Raw genomic sequence first — 19,420 nt, 5'->3', positions numbered from 1 at the left:
ACATTAATATATAAAAATAGTATCAATTGGAATAGTTCTTCTGGAATTTATTATAACGTCGCTTTTACAATGGGTTTTTTCAACGAAAGAACTTGTGAGATCATACGTTCACAATATAAGTGGACTTAGTTGGTTTCACATTTCTATATGCTTTACCGTAGTTTAATTGTCCCCTACATTAATTTGCGGTAAGGTTATATCAACTGCATGTGGATGTATGCAACAAGCAGGAGGACTTGAAGCTAGTAATAGATTTAGAATCATTCTCCAATTCGGAGATATTTTGTGACACATTGTGGATGGAAGCTTTGAGGAACATTCTGCTACACTTCCATGTCTTGGCAGAGGAATGGACGCGACTGAAAATGGATTGGATCGTACTACTCTTACAATCACCCCGTAGGTAAAGTTCCACTTTTATACCCTCGTTATATGTACAAATATTACATACGTAATTTTTCCTCTCCTACGAAAGTATTGGGCCATCGTTTCCTAGGAATTTTTGTACGCTGCAACACATCTGATAGTTTTATTTTTTCCTACTCACCGACACAATAGCTTGCATGCCCGTTGATATCTCCTTGCAAGGTCGTGCTTTATCCAAAAGGTCCACTTTTCCGAATATTTCAATGAAATTCTGTGCATTAAGACGGATTACCCCAAGAACGAACTCCATAGAAAATAACGAACGAAATACACCATTACTTATATAACACCTATCTAAAAATGCGCGACAATATTCATTGCTTGGTTATATTTGCCTAGCGTAAGCAAGGTATAATTGTTATTATTGTATGAAAAAAATTGGTGCAAAGTAGTAACTTTTTCTATCAATTCATGCCATAATTCGGACCATAACCTTCTATATTTCAGATCTTTCCCGTATTAATGTTCTCATCAAAAGTAAGAATTTCTTTGGCATAAAGTATAATTTTTGACATATTATGAAGAAAATGGATCAATAATAAAGTATTTGACGATTAAATGTGGACCATATCCGTTTAGGTCTTGAGGTCCTCAGGGTACTTATAAGCATTTGGCCGTTGAATCGCAAAAAGACGAAGTTTCTAATATCATTCGTATTACACCGCAGCTTCACTTGCTTGTACAATTATTTATCTTGAGTTCGTGGTCTTCTACAATATAGCCGAAGGGCGATGGTATATCCTTTGCTAAGCAAATAAAGCTGAAATAGTGGTCTATATTGGTGGAGTATCTTTAATTTTGTACAGAAACTAAGCTTATAAACAGTTCCTGCAAGGGCTGCGCAATGATTTACAAAAACACAGTTTTCTTTAGATTTTTCGACATAGTCAGACCATAATAAACTGAAATCAGATATATGTTCTTGCGTTTGGTATAGTAAAGTATTTCTTTATTGCAATCTTCTTGTAGCGTTCGCATGCTAAAGTTCGCTTAAAACGTAAAATATAAAATATGTTTCAGAAAATTTTCATTCGATAGAAAGCAAAGTGTGCAAAAATGATTTCAGAAAACTCTTAGTGCTTAGTTGTTTATTGATATAAATCTGACGGTTTTATTAAAATTATTAAACAATAAAAAGTAAAGAAATTAAATGTATTTGTTTTAAATTTTTAAAATTAAATATATATTTTCACCATATCTTCGCTTCAGTTTTTTTTTTTTTTTTTGTTACTAATGCTTCTTTTTCGGTTTGTTAATAAATTTTTAATATTTCAATATATAAAATGGGCAGCAAGCCTCTTTTGAGTTTGAAACATCGCTGTTGTCTGTTACCGACCCTTTTAATTAACTCTCGTTCTAATTAATCATTTATAAAATATTTGACCGACCCTTTAAACGTAACAACAACGCCATAACCAACAACAATCAGTCACGTAGAATTTTAAACGACTTCCAACACGAGCAACAAAAAGTTTATATACCTATTTTGCGTGTGTGGTCATGTGTTGAGTAAATGAGAGCACAATAAAAAAAAGAAAAAAAAACTTAATTAGAATCCTTCAATGGATGTTTGGTTAGGATGTCATTGTTTGACATGTTTTCAAAGAGAATAATAATAAAACTAAATGAACGCTTGCAGCTTTTTAAATCCATTACCATAGCTGACACTTAGTTCTCGGATTCATAGGACTATCCGTCGGACAACCAAAAATTTCTGCGAACTCAGATGAATGCGATAGAGTGTAATTTAAGCGAACGCCGTCTATATCATGAGTCGAATCCTGAGCATGAAATTCACCAAAATTGTCAGCGTTACCGCAAAAGAACTGAGCGTATTGTAAAAAAAACATTTTGGCATTACTTGGCGAAAAAAAATATTTTCGTTTAAAAGTTAATAAAGCCAATCGGCTACCACTAACGTCAGCTACACGCTCGTCTAAGAATTCAGTAGGTTTATGGTTCAAACATTTTATAGCATTCTTGTAATGCCAGTTTTTGGATATTAATTTGAATTCCATTTCAGCCAGCTTACCACCACTGTCGTAAACCAAACTACCGGGATCGAACGCATGGATTAATTCATGACCCATAGTAGTTGCCAAATCCCCATAGAGCAAAGGGGGCCAAAATTGAGGGGAATAAAAGGGTACTTGCAGATAAGTAAATGGTAATGTAATCATATTCGTTACAGAGAAATAGGTAGCCGTCGAAATACTGTCCAGCACAAAAGGATCGAGGGATTCAAATGAAAACCAAGGAGCGTTGTCATTTAAGGAGGAACCCAGTGAAAGTTGTTGAGTATAATAATGCTTCAAAGCCAAAAGATGATTAAGATAGAAATTGTTTGTTGCTTGATAATCTTGCAAATAATTTTGGTAAAAATCATCAGAAACATTTGCAGGTAAGTTTCCTATATTTAAAGAAACCCCATTCAATTTGCTCATGAGATATTTCTTATTTCTGTCTGCAAATTTTAGTTGGTTTTCTTCGACAATTTCGGCAAACGTTTGTTTTAATTCCTCAAAAACGTTCTTGATCAATTGATCGCTTTCTGTTCGTATCTTGCTATAGAAAACTTTCTCGTATAAATAATTCATAGGTAAATCAAATATTTTACGCATATGATGGACACATTTGTAAGGACTATGTACGTTGTCCAAGAAGTTCAATTTATCAGATTCCAAATGACTCAGAAACTTAAATAAGTTATAAACATACAGTAAATGAGAATCTTGTCGATTTAGATAAGCAAATAAATTTTCCAACGTCTCAATGCTGTCAGCTGTTACGTTATCCTTGGACTGCAACTGGAAATTACTTAACACATCTGCCCAATTAATTGAGGTTTGTTTTTGCAAAAGTTCTTCATAAGTAAGTGTTTCGGCTGGAACACACTTACTGGCGCAATCCGCATCAATAATCTCATTTATTCTATTTTCTAAAGAAAGAAATTTTGTTTGCAATTCTTCCAAAGAAAGAGTAGTGAAATTTTTTAAAGTTTCATATAAATCGATCGTAATGTTTGTTTCGTTTAGATTTTCAGGTTTGTCAATGGTTAAAATATATTTCGATTTTGTCAACTTCTCCATAGAGAACCGCCAAAAATAAGGATTATCCATAAGTAGCTGTAATTCCTTGTAGGTCTGTAACCAGCTAGGATTTTCCGAAGGCCTTAGAAAACCCATCTCGTTCAACTCGTTCAAGTACAACCATAATATCGACGAGTTTTGTTGTTCGTTTTCTTTACACACCTTATAATAGTCGTTCAGTTTCCGGTATATTGCATTGTTTTGTAATTCGGCTTTAAATTCTGATTTATTATCCTCAAATATTTCCAAAAGTTTTTTTGTGATTTGTTTATAGGCAACTGCGGCCATGGTCATCTCGTTTGGATGTTCTATTTTCCAATGCTCACAAGCGTACTTGTGAAAATCTTCACACGGGTCAGCCTCATCATTCATGTATGTGTTGATTTGCTGCAACTGCTTTAAATTCACGTGCTCATCACAATCTCGTGCCAAACACGTTCTGTTTACATGCTCCCAATTTAGTAAATCGTTTAATATAACAACATCAGCAATATTGGCTTGTGCCCAACTGTCCGTGGGCTTTCTTATTAATGCGAACAATAGTAAAACGGTTATTGATATTTTCAATGTTTTAAAATTTGTTTTTAAATACATCTGGAATAGTAATGTTCAAATTCATATATATATATATTGTGCTGTATTTAAATTCAATTGGTTCGTATATGTATTGGTTTAGTACATATGCATATAATATAGTATAGTGTTTACTTTTACATTCCAGCATCAAGAGAAAAATTTATACCTAAATTAAAGGTCTTTGAAAAGTTAATTATTTCACAAAAAGAACCAATTGAACTCATCCGTCTCTCTATCCTTACAACTCTTGACGTTCACGTATAATTGATAGTTGTCTTGCATTCTTTTTAAAGTCATATAAGCATAAGAGAAGTGCCGTAGTATGTATTCTGATAGAATCACTTTCCTAATAGTTTTTATCTCGATCACAATTGGAAATGATTTACACCCATTCGCACAACTCATGGTTTGTTCTATTAACCCAAAGCTTGAAATACAAATACAAAATTTCTTGTAGACTTTGTAATCTAAGCAGAACTTTACTACGATGTGTAAAATCCAATGCGTTATTTTTTATTTAGTTTCATAGCAAAGATAATTGTGAAATCCATGTATTAAATGTTAACGCGAAGAAAAACATGAGTCAAAATAGATTTTAAAAGTTCCTTTCCACGAATTAAGTACAGAAACCATTCTGATCGGTAAACTGAAGTTAAGGCTTCCATAAATAACTGCGCGACTGCGGAATGGCTAAACGCGTTCTTGCATAGAACTGTTGAATATCACGTTTAGTTTAGTAGATTTGGACCAAACTTTTACACCTATGTTATGCGTATACTAAAACGAAATCGTAAACAAAATATAGACCCTAGATGCTCTTATGGATTTACATATAAAGGAAAAGGAATAATTTTCCCAACATCTTATACTGTTACTTATATACAATATGGAAATTTTAATGTGATGTTCCGGACAAAGAGAAACGCAGGAGCCGCATAATACAATTTTTGGTTAAAGCGTACCGAATAAAAGTATCGCTTTAAAATAAAAATTGTAGAGCGTTCGAAGAAGTTAAACATCTAGCCTTAAGCTCTAGCTAAGATTTGATGGTGCATACATATTGGTGTATCAAGATGTACAATAATTAGTATTAACCTTAATGAAGGTCACTTCACTTTTAAGTAAATGATATGCTTTGTTATCGTCTTTCCATTTAATCTAACATTTATTTTTATAGTAATTTTTCTCCCTTCACATAACGAAGAATATTTCAGGTATGTATTTTTTAATTTCTTTATTTATTTATTTTTCTTAAGTTTAAAGTTGGTTTCAGAAATGTTATGCTCCACTTAATGTTATACTTTCGATGACTACTTCTACTTAACGACTAATTAATTCAATAAATATAAGATTTTTAAATTGTTATTTTTTACTAAATAAGCAAATGTCATTTAATTTATTTGCTCCCTTTAATCTCTTCTGGACTGTACAGTTCTCATTACATTTCGTATCATACACTATTTGTAATGTGGAGTATATTAAATTTGTGTGGATATATGTGATACACATAAGGACTTATAAGAATGACTTAACTTTCACTATGCCGATCATTTCAAAATCATTTTCCGAATTGAATTAGATATATCTTTCCGTCTGTCTGTCTGATACCATCGAAAATCGATTGAATCGAACCACATTCGCGACCACTTTAAAAAACTCGGTATACAAAAAGAAAATTCCAATTTCCAAAATTTCTGGACAAAAATGGGTAACACTATTCCGCCATACAATATTCGTGCGCAAAAATTTGAATCAAACTGAGGAATGTTTTGACCCTTCCATGTAAGTATCCCTAAATAAAAGTAAGACTTTATAAAATGGATCAATTTGGCATATAAGGGTTCTTATGAAATTGTGGATTAATGAAGAATTATATCAGGCCGAGTGATGTAAGGTATCTAGTAGCCGGCCTAGTGCCCAATACAATTTTGCTTGTTTTTGCTATTTTGTCTGTACTCACTATACAATGCTTAATTACTTGACGTCAATATGTTTATTCTTAGCAGTTATCAGGAGTGGTAATCTAGTGCTATCATTCCAAAGGTAACGTCCAAAAAGATTAATAATTGGCATCTTTCCTTACTGGAATTGTACTAACATTATTTATTTATTTATTTTTTTTTTTGAATATGTTGCATCGGCTTGGTCTGCAAAATTTTGAATTCAATGCTATAATATAAAAGCTTTTATCGAAATTCCAAAATTTAATTTATTTTTCCTTTCTGCTATAATGCCTACCTCTAAATCCTGCATTGGTTCACCTAAAGTAAAAAAAAGCCAGAAAATTAGATAGTTTATTCTAATTCTTTTATAATAATATATATATAATAATATTTTTATACCCACCGCTGAGGGATGAGCGATATACTCATTTTGGCATAATGTTTGCAACACACGAAAGAAAGCTTCAGGGAACTTATAAGGTATTCTTGATTAGTATGAAGTTCCGAATTGACTAAGTCATGTCTGTCCGTCTGTATGTCTGCATGTCTATATTGCGGACTTCTTTCTCGTGGCAAAAATTAAGATATCGACTTCAATTTCATAGAAACTTTGGAAGTTTTTGCACGCAGATTCTAACAATTGTTTTATATTTTTGTAATAATTGTTACAAATACAACCGTGCAGAAAGCCGGTTGGTAATCTCGCACGTTGAGAAATGGTTGTTGCTCAGATGACCTTTGCGAAAAAAAGGAATGGAAAAAGGTAAAAGAAAAGAGATTTGAGGTGGGCAGAAACACGAGCGAGAGAAAACTTAAGAAAAATGTCTTGGGAAATTAAGTAAAATTGAAACGGATAAAAAAAAACTATGAGTTTTATTAGAAACAATAATCTTAAAGAAATATTTTATGGACATTTATTAATTATTTTTAAAAAGTACTTCAATTTTATTATTTTAGGCTTTTATTATTAGCAGATTTAACGACTCTTCAAATGTTCCTTAAAAACTGGAGGGATGTTTGGTAGTAAAAACATAATAATTTTATGTTTATCGTTCGTTACAGATCTAGTGACGATGTCCAATGGAAGTAATTTAATATTTCCATATATTTTTCGTCTTCCTCTTATAGATGAAAGATCCAAAATGTGGAATTTAGAATCATTTAAAAAAGTTTTATAGAACATCTTATAAGGTTAATTTTTCAACGAAATCATCATCTATTGAATTTGCAGCCCACGGTATTTTTTATCCTTCTTGCCATTGACTCTTCTTGGAACTTCGTTGAAATAACGACATTCGTTTAACTGAAAATGTATTTCATCTTCCACACTTTTCTGTCAATTTACAGAAGTAGTTTGGTTTTTTCATTTTCATTGTCATGGTCATTCATTTATCTCGTTACATTGTGTGGAGAGATTGAGAACATTAAGTCTATGTTCAATAAGCGCCGTTATTTAGAACACTCATCTTCTCCTCAAGACTGTAAAAGACCAACTCGTAGTGTAGCATGTGCTACCTTACCTCCGCCTTCGGCTAGATCTGATCGATCGACTCATGTGAATGCTCCATCCTTGTTTACAAAGGACGTTAGCGTTTCCACTAGTGGGCCGATAATAAAATAGTTGCAAATAAGCAGGGAAGCTCCTCGCGGTCTAGATATGTTGAATGGGCAGGGATATCTCCTGCCATTGGTGCCATTGGTGCTACTTTGTGCACATCTCCAAAAAATATTAATAAAAGTAACAAATCCGACTCACCCGCTGGCTGTTTGATGGTGTCTGCTGATCACCATGCTGGGCAACTCGCACAAGCTGCACGTTCTCTACCTGCAAATACTGTTCTACTGTCTAGTAGGGATGACGTAAGCTTGTCAGCAGTCTCCCCCAGAAAGGCAATATTCGTGTCAAATCTGGGCTGTGGATGCAATAAAAAGTTATTTAGCTGTAAAGTTGAAGCGAGTAAGCATTTCCAAATTAGCTCCATCTCAAGCTAGAGCTATCTCGTCTTTTAAAGTGTTGGTTGCAGCTGAAAACATGGAAATTTTGTGAAACAAATCATTGTGGCCATTTGGATTCTTAATTACGGAATTCGTTCCTCGGGATTGACTCTGTAATATTAATTCGGTTACTCTTTCATCCTCAGAAAACTAGATGTTTCTTCAGGCCCAATAACTTTCATTTATCAACATGTTAGGGGCGTACGCTCAAAAGTTCACTCTACTTTCCTAAACTTAGTGAGCATGCAGTTTTCCTGTTTGGCCTTCGCTTAAACTTGGTTAAAGCCTGATCTACATTCGTCGGAACTTTTTTAAAATTCTTTCTAGGTTTGCAGAAAGAGTCGATTGGATCGCATTGGTGATGGTGTCTTAATTGCCATATCTGCTGCGGTCCTGTCCTATTCAATTGAAATTGCTACTCCTCCCGACTTTGAATTTATTGCCATTCGGGCGAAAATTGCCAATAAGCAGTTGTACGCAACTTGCTCTTACATTCCACCAAAGGCGGATATCCCCATTTACAAGAAACCTGCTGCCCTCATTTGTGACCTGGGCGAAAAGTCTAAATCTACTGATATAGTCACTGTGACTTCAATTTACCACAAGTTATAGTAATAATTCTGGAAAAACACGATAGCTCTATTTGATCGTAATTTACTTCAATACATCCGAACTCCTAATGGTAATGGCAGACTGCTAGATCCTTGCTTCGCCAACTTCCCGGAGATGGTTGTAAATCGCTGTCCACTTTTTAGTGTATCTGAAGGGCCGTGTCATCCATGAAGTTGTATTTTCTCTTATTATAGATATCATGGTCCCTTGAATATTTCCCCCTAAACTTTTCAACTTTTAATTCTGATTCAAATGGCAAATATCCGTACCCGCTAGATCGGTTTTGATTCCTAACTTGGTCATTTCAGAGAATGCTAAAACATCATAGTTTTTGGTCTCTAAGTTATAGTTCTGCGCCTGAAGCTGATGGGATTCGATAATGTATACTTAAAACAAGTTCTGTCGAGCAATGTGATATTATTTCAATGATTTTAATCAATCCTTGAAATCAGATGTGTTCCCTTTGTGTTGGAGGAGTACTTCACCATGCTTCTATAGTTCTTAACGTGATGTCTATTTCCACATTTGTGAATTGGAATAAAGGAACTACTCTTTCAATACAAAGTAAAAGCAACTGATTTCAAGAACTGATTAAATCATTGAAATAACACCATGTAGGTCGACAGAGCATGATTTGTGTATATATGATAGAATCTAATCAGGTCCAGGCGCACAGCTATATTTTAGAGACCTCAAACCTGTTCTTTGCCTAAAACCGTGTTTAGGCAGAACGATTGTGTTCAAGTTTATGATGGACCGATACATTTGCTTTGGCGAAAGCTTTAGAATAACTGTTGGATGAATTTTGGATCACCGTAAGAACGTTGCACAAGCCAAGAAAAGATAGTACATGTCTGTCTCTAGTCTGTCATCTGTTGAACTAGACCCCCTATTAATAGGACCCGCGTAATACGCATTTATACTACGAAAATGGCAAACGGTCAGCTCAGGTGACTCGCTAGAGACAAGAGAGTTGAAATCCTGGTCTTGGCTCTTCTACGTTGTACACTTGGCTTAATTTATATTTTGCAAAGCCATTACTAGTACTTTACAGCGATTTGTCCTCGTATTAGTTGAAACGCCATTAAGGGGTTTGTATTGAGTCGCGTCTATCGCGCAGACTAATCAAAATGTCAGACTTTTTAACGTATATTATTAGCAATGGCGGCCACGTAGAACACAAAAGGAAAAATTTATTCTCAACCGTCACTAAAGCGCCGGATAAATGCTCCAGGTGCATGCAGGGCGTTTATCTTATCTAAAAAAAATTTGAAAAGAAATGTAACAAACGTAAAAGAAGAAAGGCACGTCTTTTACATTTGCATTGTTCTTTTTATCTTTTGTTTGCATGACGCATCATGAGCGGTTTTGCGATTGCTCTAGTGCGTGATATGCATTATCCACACTTTTTCCTGTTTTCCTTTCTTTCAAATGGAAGGTACAAAAAATAGGTAAAAAAGAGTCGGCCACGGCCATACATAATCTTCTTACTTCTTATTCTTATCCGTAATTCTTCTCAGATAATGTTTTACTATTAAAATGGATTTTACAGTTCACGATCCCAACGTACGATTAAAGCGGTAACAGCAGGCCTAATTCTAAAGAGTATCCTGAAAAAATTAGAAAAAAACCAGAAGTCCTTGTGCAGATAAACACTTTTTTAAATGAGATTTATTGCTTAATTTAGATAACACATCAAACTCGATTTAAATGAACAATGTCAATATATCAATATAAATATCTGTGCAATTATATTATAAAACAGTAATTATTTAAATGTGTGTTTAAAGGGAGTGCACAGTTAGTTGAAGTTCGCCTAACGAAAATAGTAGCCTTCTAGATAAAGACGGACATCGCAGGCTTATCATTCTTTTAGTCAAGAGCAACCAGAACAGCAACAATTCAAGAACAGCGCGCGGCCTTGTTTAAGCTAGTTTAAGTTAGTTAATTAGAATGCGTCAGTGCATGTTTGGCTAGAATATCGTTGCTTGTTTGAGAAAATATAATGGTAACACTAGGAGAATATTCGTAGCTCTTTAAATCTATTACCATAATTGACACTTAGTTCTTGGATTCATAGACGCATCCGATCGACAGCCGAACGTCTCTGCAAACTCTAGCAAATTCGACATAGTGTAATTTAAGCGGACGCTATCCATATCATGGGAAGTATCTTCTTCATTGAATGCTGCAAAGTTCTCAGCGGTCCCACAGAAGAATTGAGCATATTGTAAGAAAAATAGTTTGGCATTACTTGGAGAAAATAAATATTTACGTTTAAAAGTTAATAAAGCCAAACGACTTCCACTAACGTCAGCTACACGCTCTTCTAAGAACTGAGTGGGTATACGGAGCAAACAGTTTATAGCGTTCTTGTAGTGCCAGTTTTTGGAAATTAATTCGAAATCCAAATTGGCTAGTTTTCCATCACTGTCAAAGCTTAAAAATGTAGGGTCAAAAGCATGAATCAATTCATGACCCAGAGTAGTTGCTAAGTCCCCATAGAGTAAAGACGGCCAAAATTGAGGCGTATAAAAGGGTACTTGCAGATAACTAAACGGTAAGGTGATCGCAGCCGTTACATAAGAATAGCCAGCCGTCGAAGTGGCACTGTCCAGCACAAAAGGATCGTAATTTTGAAACGAAATCCAAGGAGTAGAGTCCTTTAAGGAAGACGCCAATGAAAGTTGCTGAGTATAATAATGCTTCAAAGCCAAAAGATGATTAAGATAGAAATTGTTTGTTACTTGATAATCTTGCAAATAATTTTGGTAAAAATCATCAGAAACATTTGCAGGTAAGTTTCCTATATTTAAAGAAACCCCATTCAATTTGCTCATGAGATATTTCTTATTTCTGTCTGCAAATTTTAGTTGGTTTTCTTCGACAATTTCGGCAAACGTTTGTTTTAATTCCTCAAAAACGTTCTTGATCAATTGATCGCTTTCTGTTCGTATCTTGCTATAGAAAACTTTCTCGTATAAATAATTCATAGGTAAATCAAATATTTTACGCATATGATGGACACATTTGTAAGGACTATGTACGTTGTCCAAGAAGTTCAATTTATCAGCTTCGAAATGACTCAGAAACTTAAATAAGTTATAAACATACAGTAAATGAGAATCTTGTCGATTTAGATAAGCAAATAAATTTTCCAACGTATCAATGCCATCAATTTTTAGCTTATCTTTGGAATGTAATTTAAAATTACTTAATACATCTGGCCAATTAATGGAGGTTTGTTTTTGCAAAAGCTCTTCATAAGTAAGTGTTTCCGGTAGCGAACAATCACTGGGACAGACTCCATTAATGATTTCATTTACTTCATTTTCCAAAGTAAGAAATTTTGTTTGTAACTCTTCGAAAGAGAGTGAAGTGATAGTTTTTAAAACCTGGTATAAATTAATTGAAATATTGGCCTTCTTCGGATTTTGAGCTACGTCAATATTTAAAAAATATCTCGATTTATTCAGCTCATTAATATTGAACTCCCAAAAATAAGGATTATCCATAAGTAGCTGTAATTCCTTGTAGGTCTGTAACCAGCTAGGATTTTCCGAATGCCTTACAAAACCCATCTCGTTCAACTCGTTCAAGTACAACCATAATATCGACGAGTTTTGTTGTTCGTTTTCTTTACACACCTTATAATAGTCGTTCAGTTTGTGGTATATTGCATTGTTTCGTAATTCGGCTTTAAATTCTGATTTATTATCCTCAAATATTTCCAAAAGTTTTTTTGTGATTTGTTTATAGGCAACTGCGGCCATGGTCATCTCGTTTGGATGTTCTTTTTTCCAATGCTCACAAGCGTACTTGTGGAAATCTTCACACGGGTCAGCCTCATCATTCATGTATGTGTTGATCTGCTGCAACTGCTTTAAATTCACCTGCTCATCGCAATCTCGTGCCAAACACGTTCTGTTTATATGCTCCCAATTTAGTAAATCGTTTAAAATAACGACATCAGCAATACTGGTTTGTGCCCAACAGCCATTGTCCTTTCTTACTAATACGAATAATAGTAAACCGGTTATTGATACTTTGAACGTTTCTACATTCGTCTTTAAATACATCTAGAATATTAATTTTCAAATTCACATTATATATGTGGCAATTACTTTTATATTCCACCATCAAGAGAAATATTTATACCAAAGTTAAAAGTTTTTGAAAACTCAGTTCTTTCACAAAACGAACCAATTCCAAGTAATCTTCAAATTTTGAATTAATTGTAGCGGATCTGTCTTTTCCTTTCAAACTCAACTTACACACTTCTGTATGCCTTATAGAATCACGGTTATGGCCTCAAAGCTTTATCAAGTAGACCATGTAGTCTTAAGATTTTGTTTCGAATTTTTTTGTTTTAGGCTTATTTCAAAAGCCAAATAAAAAAACCCACTTCTGCGTCCCTCTACCTGTAGTTAGCAGACCACTGAAAATTTTTGTCTTTTCCTTTGATTGTAATATCAAGAACTTCGCTTATTAAAAACGTCTGATTAAATTTAAGAAAGAAAAATTTTCCATACATTCCTTAAGGGTTCGCTTGAAATTATGGGAGAAACATACGACGACCCGTTTGCTAAACGCTATCATATTTGCGTAATTGCCTGTAGCTGCTGTCAACTACATGAAGAAATTACACAGGTTAATGATAGCATGATGTCTTTTTTGTCAGGTAAAACGAGAATATACTGGAACAGTTTACAAGTGTAAACCCAAAAAAGCATGGAATTTAAAGTACACCGAAAAAACCACTTTATATGACTGTGTAACAATCGCAAACCAATGAAATCAACATACTACTCTGCTGCGATAAGCTGTGTATTATACAGAGGAAATGGCCTTAAATAATAAAAATTAAGAATCGCCTTTACAAAAATGGTCCGGTCTCAAAAATAGCTCGTGACAAACATATCGTAAGTATGGATAATAGATTTGAAGTGTTAATAGACAACTGGAATTTCAGCATAAAATATTCAAGCAATAATAAAGAAAAAAGCCGAAAAACCTGGATGCTAGTGCTTTAAAACTTTAGCCTTTCAATTTATTTTCTGGCTAAATTAATAATAGTAATAATTATAACAAAGAAAGTACTTCATTAATTATTACTTTAGTTTACGTTCATTTTTTTTGAAATTGGGATCGCTTCCGTAGAAGTGTTTATCTTTTAATTTTTCCTATACAAGTTCTGTTCTTTTAGTTACTGAAACATTTTTAAATTTTTTAAAAGTTCTTTAGACTCTGCTTTAAAATAGCATATATTTTGCAATATTTTGAGTGGATGTCTTAGGGAATCTTTGTGTTCATTTTGATGATATTCCGATAAGCCATTTACGTGCCTATGGGTGTGTGTGTGTGGGGTTAGCCTAAAATTTTGAATCGGCTTAGCCATATCCATACATCTGTCTTAATTATGTTCATTTATCTCTTGCTTCGTCCATCGTTTTGCAGAACTTTTATGATCAAATGACAAGAAAGAAAGCTTGGATATTGTTTCCAGTTTGAGTGCATAAATAATCAGCAGGTCCGACCTTTAAATCGCTACAGAAATCATTGGTAGAAAATGTCTGGAGCTAAGCGAAAAGCGAGCATGCACGGTTATGAGAAAATCAGTTAAATGTTAAGGTGCTCGATACTGCAAACGTAGACTGATGAGCGTGTCTCTCATCGCCAAGAAACTGTTTCAACCGATCTTAACATGAAAAGAGACACCTTGGAGAAAATCGGCGATGCTGGATGTGGCGACGGCAAAACTTTTGCCGTTCAATAAACTATCGTGGTTAACCAGCAATTTTCTAACTATTGCATCGTATCTATAATTTACGTGTCCACTTTTATGGTATATGTACTGTAAGGAAATAAATATTTGTTATAGGTCGTGTATTGGCAGGAACGAAATTTTGAAATACTCTCACACACCTTAGATACTTTTCAATTTCTTAGCGTAATGTATTCAACATTTAAAAAGAAATATCATAGAGATGCGATTAGATTAGATTAGTTAAAATCGTACGTGTTCTTTAATAAGTGGAATAGGTGTCTTGGGTTGCTACGTACAGCGTATGACCAAAATGGACCTGAAAATAACATTTCTAATATTGGCAGGTGAAATGCAATATTATGTACAGAACTTTTTTAAATATGAATAAATGAAAATATGAGATCTGAAATTGCATAACAGGATACACAACTGCAAATCAGTTACCAAACTTCTATTCAAAAACTTCTTTGCTCGACGACTACTAAATGCTTTGCATAAAGCGAATCAAAATTGTAAGTTGCTAAGGAAATTGATATTTGAGTTCTGGGTGAATTAAAAGGAAACCATAAGAAATTTTTCGTGATTTGAACAAGAAAGCTCATATGTTATAATGATTAGACGGACACTATTGAAGTAAATGAACAGTTTACAATAATTTATATACACTTTAAGGAACGGTTGATTCGCACATTTTAGATTGAAAGAAGGACAGAATAGGAAAGTACACTGACGCGTTTTGTTGACAACGTTAGAAGATTTCTAGGGTAAAGCAAAAATGAAACATAAATACGTAAAGATGTAATTGCGTCGTAATTTCTTGATGACGGAGCCCTGAACGCCATAAAGCGCAGACAATTTTTTGCACAATTCTCTTATATCACTTTAAACCATTACTTTAGTCTTCATTTATTTCACTTTATTTTAAAACAAATTGTTTTTAACCTTGATTAGTTGATAACAATTTTGAAAATTTTTTATTTTCAGTTTTAGTGTTTTTTGTTTTTATTTACAATCTTTTTCTATTATATTTGAACGTGTGCGTTACGCTTGTGCTTGGTGTTTCGATGATTGCTGCTATTTAGCGACTAATTGATTTAATGAATTTCATTTTTTTCAACAATATTATTTATAACTCATTTACAAATGAACATATGTAATTTAATTTACTCGTCTCTATTAGACGCTTCCTTCCAATCTTCATAATTATTCTCACGAGTTCTTATACCCTACATCTACACCCTTACACTAGCGGTGTGAGGGCATATTAGCTTTGTGCGGATATACAACACGCACAAGAACTTAAGATAGCGCAACCATTTATTGTGCCAGTCGACTCAGAATCACTTTCTTGGTCGATTTAAGCTTATCTGTCCGTCTTTCTTCTTGTTTGCTTGTGTTCAACCTACAAGTCGCAATATTTTCGATGTTAGATGATAAATTTTGGTACATCAACATTTGTTAGTCCGAGGACGACCATTATTGAAAATCGGTAGGATCAGACTACTTTCTCGACCGTTTCCCTTATTTTGAAAAGTCGTCATATCAACAACTGTAATAAGCGAAATGTTGTAGAGCATCACAGGGCGACCCGTGACACACTATAATGTTTTTACTTGTTTATTTTGTTTTCCTTAACAAGACTAGACTCATTAAAGAACGGTTAATCACTTTGACATATATCATATATAATATCTTCCACGGTTGGCGCGCTAATGTCTTCAGTCTGTTTGCAACGTCCCAAAACTGCTTATAACTACACATTTTTCTTTTCTTTTATTCGTTGTTTATTGTACAATCAAGAATATAGCAAACATTTTTAAACCGACCGACCCTCGTACCCTAACCTCGTATCCTAACCTTTTTTGTTCGTCAGTGTGTCCACGTATTTATAAGTTCAATTTGCAGACTGCAAGTTTTCATATATTCATGAAATTGGTATATTAACGCGTTTTAGCCCAAGCAACAGCTCTATTCAAAATGGATAAAGCCGGAAATATTTTTCGACTACTGGAAGGACCACGTAACGATCAATTTTAAAATATCGTTACGTTTAAAAAAATTACAATTTTCAAAACTCATCGATAAACATCATTGAGTACTTATTTTTCAGCATTCTAAACTGACGCGAAAAATTTGGATTAAATGGGGCGATTTTTTAAGTTGACGTTTTGGGTGCCTTTCAACGTGAAAGTTTCATGAAAAGGACGTATTTACATGAAAATGATGTATGATTTTTAGTGCAATATCACGAAAATGAATGAAATGGTATAGAGAATTTAATGGTCAGCCTTGTCCGCCTATAATGTTTTTGCTTGTTCTTTTTTTAATAAAAGTCATATATTTTATATATCAAGAGAATCACACAATCAATTTTTTTAAATGAGCAACGGAAAAATGAAAAACATTGCATTTAGAATTTAACACTTGCACAACTCAATAGCGATATTATTAGCGGCATAAGCACACAAATTCTGTTTTAGAAAAAGAATGTTTACCAAATACCCTGCACAGTTTCGCAGGCAGACAGACCGACAGACTAAAAAACGGATATGTTTAGGTGTAGTGCAAATTTGAAACCGGCCAAGAATTTGTATTCCTGGAGTTTTTAAAGCTTGTTTCTGCGCCTTATAAAGGTATTGCGAAAATAATTAAACTTTTATACATTATAATATCGAATAGGCGGTTAATTTTTTCCATTTTTATGCAAGTGCTATGGCTATCATCCATAGAATGTGCGTTCAATTTTTTTTAGATTTATCTACTATAGTTTATGAGGGATGAGTAAAAAAAACAATTTTTTATTCCTTTCGTAAAACATAGGTGTTCCCAATTTATGTGGCGCTGTAGGCTTCGAGCGATTAAGCCAATCTTCAATACCAATGTGTGTGCGAGAACTTCCAATTTAAGTACCAAGAATACTTTCAAATTGGTTATAAAAAAAATTTGAAATGAAATCAACTTCAAAATATACCAAAAAAAAAACTCAAGCGTTGCTATTTTACTACATTAACTACATCGTACAAGAAAAACGATGAGCAATAATAATAGTAATGATAACGCTCATAATATAAATAATATAATTCCAACATTATAACATTTATTTAAGCATTTCATTAGCTATGAATGCACTGCAAACCGATATAAATACAAAATGTCTATAAATTGAACTTTCCAATTTGTAAATATTTATTATTATTTTCAGGTGTATTGATAAAATCAGTGATTGTCAGAATAAGTAGTGGTGTGTGAAGTGGTAATAATTACCGTTATCAAGCTTATGTAGAGAATTCAACGCACAATGCATGAAAGAGCAGTCCTCAAGAAATATAATATCGTGAAGACCGATTCGGAACATTAAGGTTGATAAAGTTTAGCAGACAATAAGAGGAAACCCAACCACGAATAAATTTAACCGTCTTTTAAGAAATCACCGGCAATCGCAATTGTTACGTACCGTGACTGAAAAAGAGAGAAATGTCCTGAGAAATGTTAAAGTACAAAAAGTTATCAGATGCAATTGTATTTGATCTGCCTCGAATGATCCCAATAGTTTAGTCTTGTACAAAGGAATAATAAAGCTGGTTTCCCAAGTTAAGGAAAAGAAGCCCATATTAAAATTGTTATTAAAAAAATGCATCGAGAGAGTACAAAGTACACTTGGTCGCAAAGTACGTGTTTTTAATTGTGTATGTCTGCAATTGCAGACTGGAGGAGTAGATCCATTGTTAAAACAATGTGAACAACGCGCACTCTTGCCAGTGCCATCATCCTTATTTTCTCAAGGTTGGTTGCGTGTAGCTGTGAAATATGGTTTGTACCGACATTAGGGTAGGTATGGATCGTAGTACTGTCAATTTTGTTTTTATCAATTATCTTTTTATTATATTTTTTTTCAGCATATCTTTTTTGCCAAAAAAAAAAAGTGGTAACAATAAAATACAGAAATAAATTTTCCAAAAAACTATTGTGTTTATACAGGAACACACCTTCCCGATGGCAAATAAATTTCTGCATAATCACATTAGAAAAATTGTCGTAGCATTACTTAGGAATGAATGTATATATTAGTTTGGGGAAAAAGAAATCTATTATTTTTTCGGTAGATGGCTGCACTGATAGATTTCTCGTAAAGTATCGATCAAACAATTTCATATTTATGCTCGTTGGAAAGGTGACATTTCGCAGTAAAAAAAATTCTTCTGCTGTTTTTTGTTTGGTGCATTCAGTTGTGAGTTACAGCGTGTTAAAAATGGAAGTGAACAAAGAGAAAATTCGATACATTTTACAGTTTTTCTTTGACAAAGGCGAAAATGCAAGCCAGGCGGCTAAAATTGTGAATGGTGTTTATGGTTCCGATACTGTAACAGCCAATTATGTGCAATTTTGGTTTCGTAGATTCCGTTCAGGAATTTTTGATGTTAAAGATGCACCTCGCACAGGTAGGCCGGTCGTCGAAAATGTCGATAAAATCGGAGAAATGATCGAAGTTGACCGGGATGTTAGCAGTCGTAACATCGCCCAGGAGCTAAAAATCGTCCATAAAACAGTTTTAAACCATTTACACAAAGCTGGATTCAAAAAGAAGCTCGATGTTTGGGTGCCACACCAATTAACAGGAAAAAACGTGATGGATCGAATTTCCCTCTGCGAAGCCTTGGCCAAACGGAATGAGATAGACCCATTTCTTAAACGGATGGTGACTGGAGATGAGAAATGGATCACATACGATAACCCTGTGCGAAAACGATCGTGGTCAAAGAGCGGTGAAGCACCTCAAACGGTGGTCAAACCAGGACTAACGGCCTGGAAGGTTTTGCTACGCATTTGGTGGGACTGGAAGGGGATTATTTATTATGAGTTGCTTCCATATGGCCAAACGCTAAATTCTGATCTCTACTGTCAACAACTGGACCGTTTGAAGATAGCGATTGACCAGAAACGGCCAGAATGGCCAACAGGAGAGGTGTCGTGTTCCACCAGGACAACGCTAGGCCACACACATCTACAGTGAC

At 34.1% G+C, this 19,420-nt stretch overlaps 1 protein-coding gene across 13 annotated transcripts; it reads right to left on the bottom strand.

Moving 5' to 3' along the window:
- Nucleotides 1-1,651: 1,651 nt before the first annotated feature.
- On the bottom strand, nucleotides 1,652-15,382 carry LOC119640214 (neprilysin-4). 13 transcript variants are annotated; one of them, XM_038038072.1, is made up of 3 exons: nucleotides 15,303-15,337; nucleotides 11,796-12,720; nucleotides 1,652-3,184 (listed from the first exon to the last, which is right to left on the bottom strand). In XM_038038072.1, exons 1-3 carry the CDS (start codon nucleotides 15,312-15,314, stop codon nucleotides 2,079-2,081), a joined length of 2,043 nt encoding a protein of 680 aa, XP_037894000.1. In that variant the 5' UTR covers nucleotides 15,315-15,337; the 3' UTR covers nucleotides 1,652-2,078. The 13 variants fall into 13 exon arrangements, with proteins under 13 accessions (XP_037894000.1, XP_037894006.1, XP_037894007.1 ...); XM_038038078.1 differs by lacking the exons at nucleotides 11,796-12,720; nucleotides 15,303-15,337 and adding an exon at nucleotides 5,149-5,419 and having other exon boundaries at nucleotides 1,652-4,109; XM_038038079.1 differs by lacking the exons at nucleotides 11,796-12,720; nucleotides 15,303-15,337 and adding an exon at nucleotides 5,171-5,419 and having other exon boundaries at nucleotides 1,652-4,109.
- Between the last annotated feature and the right edge of the window lie 4,038 nt (nucleotides 15,383-19,420).

This window comes from Glossina fuscipes, unplaced genomic scaffold (genome assembly GCF_014805625.2).
Source record: "Glossina fuscipes isolate IAEA_lab_2018 unplaced genomic scaffold, Yale_Gfus_2 116, whole genome shotgun sequence".
Classification (NCBI taxonomy): Eukaryota; Metazoa; Arthropoda; class Insecta; order Diptera; family Glossinidae; genus Glossina; species Glossina fuscipes.
This window is presented reverse-complemented; position numbering and strand designations above follow the sequence as displayed.